This window comes from Crinia signifera, chromosome 12 (genome assembly GCF_055691185.1).
Source record: "Crinia signifera chromosome 12, ASM5569118v1, whole genome shotgun sequence".
Lineage (NCBI taxonomy): Eukaryota > Metazoa > Chordata > Amphibia > Anura > Myobatrachidae > Crinia > Crinia signifera.
Window position 1 is genome coordinate 67,983,389 of NC_139228.1, and position 6,000 is coordinate 67,989,388.

Sequence of the window (6,000 nt, forward strand, 5' to 3'; positions counted from 1 at the left end):
CACAGAAGACAATGTAAACTGAGTTATACACTTTCCACCTGACAATATATACACTACACACTCAGGGAGAGAGAGTAGGTATAGGTAACCAGAGATAGAATCACTGGATAAGGGAGACAGTATAAGGAGATGAGCTGCCACAGGCCATCAACAACAGCATGGTATATAACACAGGAGTGCTATGACCTAATTTACATACAGCCCAATACTGTCCCACTATGCTCTAAACCCCACTGTCTGAACACAGAACCTGGGGGAGCAGCTGCATTCAATATGCAGTTAATCAGGACAAGCTTGAGCACAGCCCTGGCATTAGTAGTCAGGAGCCTCCAGCAGCGTGCAATGGTGGCAAGTATGTTAAAATGACCGTCAGAACCGCGTGATAGCTGGGAAAGTACCATGGACTCCGTCCTTACAATGGCGTCCCTTTTTGAAAGGGTAGCCGCGCCATCAGGCTATACTCATATGCCCAGGCTGGCCGGTGGTACTTGGGCCAGCCTTGCAATGTGTGCAGGACACCAATATAGGAGTTCCTGTGTCACTATCGCTGTCCTCTAAGATTGTACAAGAGGCAGCTAAACTGGTACAGCTAACACCTATACTTCTGACATGCAGTGATGGTGTTAACACAGTTATGAGACATAGCACAATGCAAATAATAAAGTGGCACTGAGCTCCGCAAAGCACAAAGGCCGGCAGAAGCATAAAGTACTGTACCCTGTGCTCCAGTAGGAGAGGTACAGGGGGGATTTGCCCAGATGGCCCGGCAGTGAAGAGATGGAACTCCAGACTGGCAGAGAGCTCTCTGTGTCCTTCTTACACTTGCAGCAGGCAGGCAGGAAGAGATCAGGGCTGGAAACCACGTGGGTACATCCTAGCTCCTGTCTCCGGGAGAGGGGCTGTGTGAGGAGAGGCTCCCTCCCCCTACTAGCAAATGGCCACCGGGATTAAATGACTCATGTGGCGCCGGTAAAATGGCGGGGATCCGGCGCTTGCCGGGCGGCCCCGCTTACCGACGCCACTGCCCACACTCAAAGTCTCCCTGGTGGTCCAGCGGGACAGAGTGCACAACACTACGAGAGGCGGCGGTTCTGCCGCTTGCTAGTGCAGCCCGGCGATCCCCCTCGCCGAGCTGCTCAGCCGCCATTAGAAATGCGCACGCGCGCGCTCCCAGCGGGGAGCACGTTACCTGTAAGCGGTGCTCACCGCTGATGTCCCGGTCCCCATCGCGGCTGTGCTCTCCAGTGCTTCAGAGCCAGCCGAACACCTCCGCTTGTGGGAGCCACGTGGGTGGTGTTGGGCTGCCGGGTCCCGGGTGATGGAGCGCAGTGCAGGGGTCTAAAAGACCCCCAGCGCTGCTGCTCTGTCACTGACTCCAGTCAGTGTAAAAATAAGAATAAAAAAAAAATTAAAAACGAAGTTTAAGCTGCTTTAACAGCAGCCCTTTCAAAATGCGTGTTGGCTCCTGCCAGCACAATCAAAACTGAAAGTAAGCTAGCCTAGGAGGCGGGGTAGAGGAGGGAGGAGCCAGGGCTGTCTCTGGGCAGTCCAGAAGTTTTTTATCCTTTCTGGTGCTGGAAAGGTCGTGACCTCACTCTCTACCCAATGTAATCCCTCTGGCCCCTGACGTCTGCCGCAGAAGAAAGATTCACGTCGACATTTTGACTGTCTACCTTCCTTGTGTCAACTTTCCAACCCTGCTGACATGAGCCATGTCGACCAATGCATGTCGATTAAATGATCCATACCCTTTAATATAGAGGTGTCTATGCCAGTGGTTCCCAAACTGTGTGCCGTGCCACCCTCGGCTGCCTTGGATTGGTGGTCCATGACTAATTCTAATTATTTATGTCCAATGTCATTGGCATATTGTGGACAAACAGAAGCGAATCCTTCCCGTTGCCTTATAATTGACCCTAAGAATGAGCTATAAACACAATTTATACTTCTTTTCATATTTGTTTCTGATTTTATCATTGGGGAAATTCTGGCCTAGGGATGACGTGAAAAAATATTCCGGTACTCAGGGGCGCCATGATTCAACAAAGTTTGGAAATCCCTGGTCTGTGCTCCGATGTACATGATCCCCTCTCACTTGCATAAGATCAGCCAGGAAACGCCTTGCGCTGTGTCTCTCCCTAAGATGACTCGGACAGTTATTTTAAGACTCTTACATAATAATAGTAAGCAATAAATGACCATCTTCCTCAGGGGTACAATCTTGGTGGTGCCAGTCCGCCAAATGTGTGTCTGTCCCAGACACAGGACTTCTGTTGTACACACCCTAATTCGGAGCAGATTTTCGCCTGGCACTAAACATGTGTAACAAATAAGATTTAATTTGAATACGCTGTGGGTTGACATTAATATAACTGGGCGTGGAGACATGAAAGGGCCGGAGACGAGGATTTGTACAATGTTGCATCACTGTTTTGTTTGTGAATGAATCCCGAAGTGGAAAACTTGTCATTTCTTCTTCATCTCTGTACTACTCTCATAGAACCACATGGCCAGCTTTCTGGAATTCTCCAGATGACTCTGGGGGATCTCTAACTGTGTAGAGACATAACATACCAACCAGTTGGCTCCTAGATGTCATTTTTGCAAAGGCAGCCTGTAATATGAGAGTTAGATGCTGATTGGTTAGTACTGTAATGCTCTTGAGCGAGTGGTTCGGTGGAAAAGTCCAGTGAAGATATGCAGGCACGAAGTCGACCTAAACATTAGGTTGATATTGGCTAGGTCGACAGTCAAAAGGTAGACGTGGATTTTTCCTGTTTTTTTTTTTTTTAACAGACATGTGCCAACAGGCGGTATTTCATGCCCTACCGAGCACTAGGGCGTAAAGGGAGAAAAAAAATAGTGTTCCTGAAGCATGGCAAGTGCACAGAGGGTGCCGCTGTGCACCATTACAGTGTCCTTGGCAACATACAGGAAAAATAACGGTGTCAACGTTTTGACTGTCTACCTAGCCATTGTTGTCCTAATGCTCCGCACAGTTAGGGCCACGGTGGGAATAGAACCCATGACCTCAGCGCTGTGGGGCAATATTGCTAACCATTACACCATCTGTACACCTTTTAGATGGAAGTTGCTAGAGTCACGGAGATAAAGATAAAGTTCCTACAACTTCTCTTTGAATTCATGGGTCTTCAAACTGTGGCCCTCCAGATGTTGTGAAACTACATGTCCCAGCATGCATTGCCACATTATTTCCTATAAGAGCATGCCAAAATTGTCAGGGCATGCTGGGACATGTAGTTTCACAACATCTGGAGGGCCACAGTTTGAAGACCCATGGAATAGATGGTTGCTACTTGGATTAGTGAGGAGCTGGTGGAGTCAATTGTAATAGTCCACACAACTGTCCTTGATGTACTCCATCAATCAGACCAGTGGGGTTTGTCCTGGCTGATATGTCTCTGTTGCACGTTCCAGCTGATTGCAGGGTGGTAGGGTGCCGGCAGGAAGATCTGGCTGCATTCTGCCAATGGGAGATCCGGTCTGTGCTCAAGGAATCTTCCTAGTGTTCCGGCCAGATTACTACAGAATATACTCCACCAACTTCCCATTCCTGCCTGAAACGGCTGTAAAATGTATCTGCAGGTGCCACTATTTATAATCAGGGGTAAGAACTGACCATGATGCGTTTTCATTTTCTATACAGACCCAAAACTGGCTTCCAGCTTTGGTTGGATGACAATCGGAAGAGCATCCTGTCTGAGAACTCCGAGCTTGAAGAGTCTGAAATTATTAAGGAGGGGATGAGCCGATTCAGGGCACTAACTAACGAGGAGAGGATGGTGAGTGGTCAGGTCTTGTACATGTGCCAATGAGCTGTCCAGCTAATGTGTTTGTACCAAGGGAAATGCCCAGCGTGTGAAGATCAGTTGGATTTTGGGAGAGTTTATGGGCAGTATTCAATGAGGCTGATTTGCCATGTTCTACGGCGATTTTATGCTATTTTCGTGCTGTAAGGTGATTTTTTTTTTTTTACTAAAAAAGTGAATCACCCTATTCAATGACCAGATGGCGAATACATTTCAAGGTTATTTTCGCCATGATTCACCGAGTAGCAATCGCTATCTTTTTATGGAGAAGTGGAAGGTGAACTTTTAAATTAAAGTTGTTATTGTTTTACATTTGGTGTCAGAAAATCAGGAATTTTATTCTGAGGGGCATGCTATTTGTATTCATGTGCTTATAGCACATGAATATATATTACATTTAAAAAATGATTATTATTTTTTTACACAGAGCAGCCAGCAGGGGGCCGAGAGCCGCTCATTAGATATTCATATATTCACTGCACCTGATCATTACATATGCACGATCGGGTACAGTGAATACCCGGTCCCTTGCTGGCACCCCCCGGGGGGGCAGCCTGTGCTGCCTGGCTCCCGGGGAGCCCACCTCCCCCCCACATACGTTCTGGGGCAGGCAGGGGGACTTCCATCTCCCTGCCTGCCACCGCAGGAGCTCAAATTCTAGGTCAGGGGCAGCGAGGCCCTGCCTCATTGAATACTGGAGACAGCGAGGCTCCGGAACGTGGCGGGCAGTAGTGACTGTGCAGCGAATCCTAAACAGGATTTGCTGCACATCATTAATATTTACATTAAATACTGCCCGAAGAATGAAATGCAAAAATCTAATGTTATGTCTCTTATTAGACGTGGGCAGAAAAAGCCAAAGGTGACGACTCCACAGACGCAAAGAAGAGGAAAAGGGAAGAGCAGGAGAATCGAGAGTCAGCGGAAAGTCCAGAGGGAGAGACGCCGGAGGATGCCACTGCGGGGAAAAAGCGCAAGTCTTTTGATCTGTCCACCAATAGCAAGTTGTCAGCGTTTGCGTTTAAAAAGGACTAAGGTGGTTTTTAAGACCGATTTGTTTCTTCTATATATGTGAGCGGAATGGTGGACGGACTTTATCCTCACCGCTTAGAAGATTCCATTTGTTCTTCACTCGCCTTAAACAGTGGATTTGGTTATGAAGATCGCCGATCTATGACTGACCTCTGCCAGCACTTGTAAGTCATCCCATGCAACAGGATTGATGACAGGTTAGTCCAGCCGAATAAACAAGCTAAAACCTTTTCCCAAGACCTCTACCAAACCAGTGCCTGGTCACACCACACTCGCAGTAAAATTATATTGCAAGTATTGTTACTGTACACTCAGATTTTGATCAGTCTTCAAGTGACATTTCACAGATCCTTGTCACCATGATAGTTGTGTGCTTTGTCCTGTGACACTATCGCACACGCGTGTATTGGTCCAATTTTTAACGTGTTGGTGCAACAATTCTGTTTTTCTATTCAATGTGAAACTTTATATTTTTCCCTTTTTGTTCTGTAATCTAGTTTTTATGTATTTGATACATTGTTAAAGAAAAGGTTGAATGTGTTGTAAATAAAGATTTGTACAATGACCTGTTACTTGGCTGCTTGATTCACATAAATACCCATAGCAACGTATACATTAGTTTGTCTCGGCATTCCCTGGGCTATGCTTAAATTGCACCATTAGGTGCCAACGAGTGACCTCGGGACACAAAACGGTACTCTTTACCTAGCACGGCGCCCACGATTTTGATCGTGGGCATCGCAGGTAAAAAAATCGCGGGCATCGCGGCCATTGAATGCACTAAAAATCGGGTGCGACGCGATGCCCGCGATTTCCCATAGGGAACAATGTTAAATGTCTCAATGGACCCGATTTTCATGTTCAATGCCTCAATTGACACGATTTTTCCATAGGAAACAATGTTAAATGGCCCACAGAGGCCAATTAGCCACCCTGAAGTGTGAAATGGCCCCCACAATTGTTAACGCCACCCCACGATCAACGTCAACCCGAAGCGTGGCGAGCGCAGCGGTACGCGTCCTACGACCTTTTCATACCCCCACTATCCACGTCGGCGTGGAGTTGAGAATAGAATAGTGTGGCGAGCGCAGCGAGGGGACGCGGATACCTTCACAGGTAAACGCGTCCCTTCGCGGGC

General features: G+C 47.5%; 1 protein-coding gene across 1 annotated transcript in view; it reads left to right on the forward strand.

Annotated features, from left to right (window-relative positions):
- The window catches only part of WDHD1 (WD repeat and HMG-box DNA binding protein 1), a 73,166-nt gene extending 67,739 nt beyond the window's left edge, over positions 1-5,427 (forward strand). The window contains exons 25-26 of the mRNA XM_083167283.1: positions 3,668-3,803; positions 4,671-5,427. Coding sequence (XP_083023409.1) covers positions 3,668-3,803; positions 4,671-4,865 — 331 coding nt within the window. The 3' untranslated portion in view covers positions 4,866-5,427. The remainder of the gene's footprint in view (positions 1-3,667; positions 3,804-4,670) is intronic.
- The last annotated feature ends 573 nt before the right edge of the window (positions 5,428-6,000 follow it).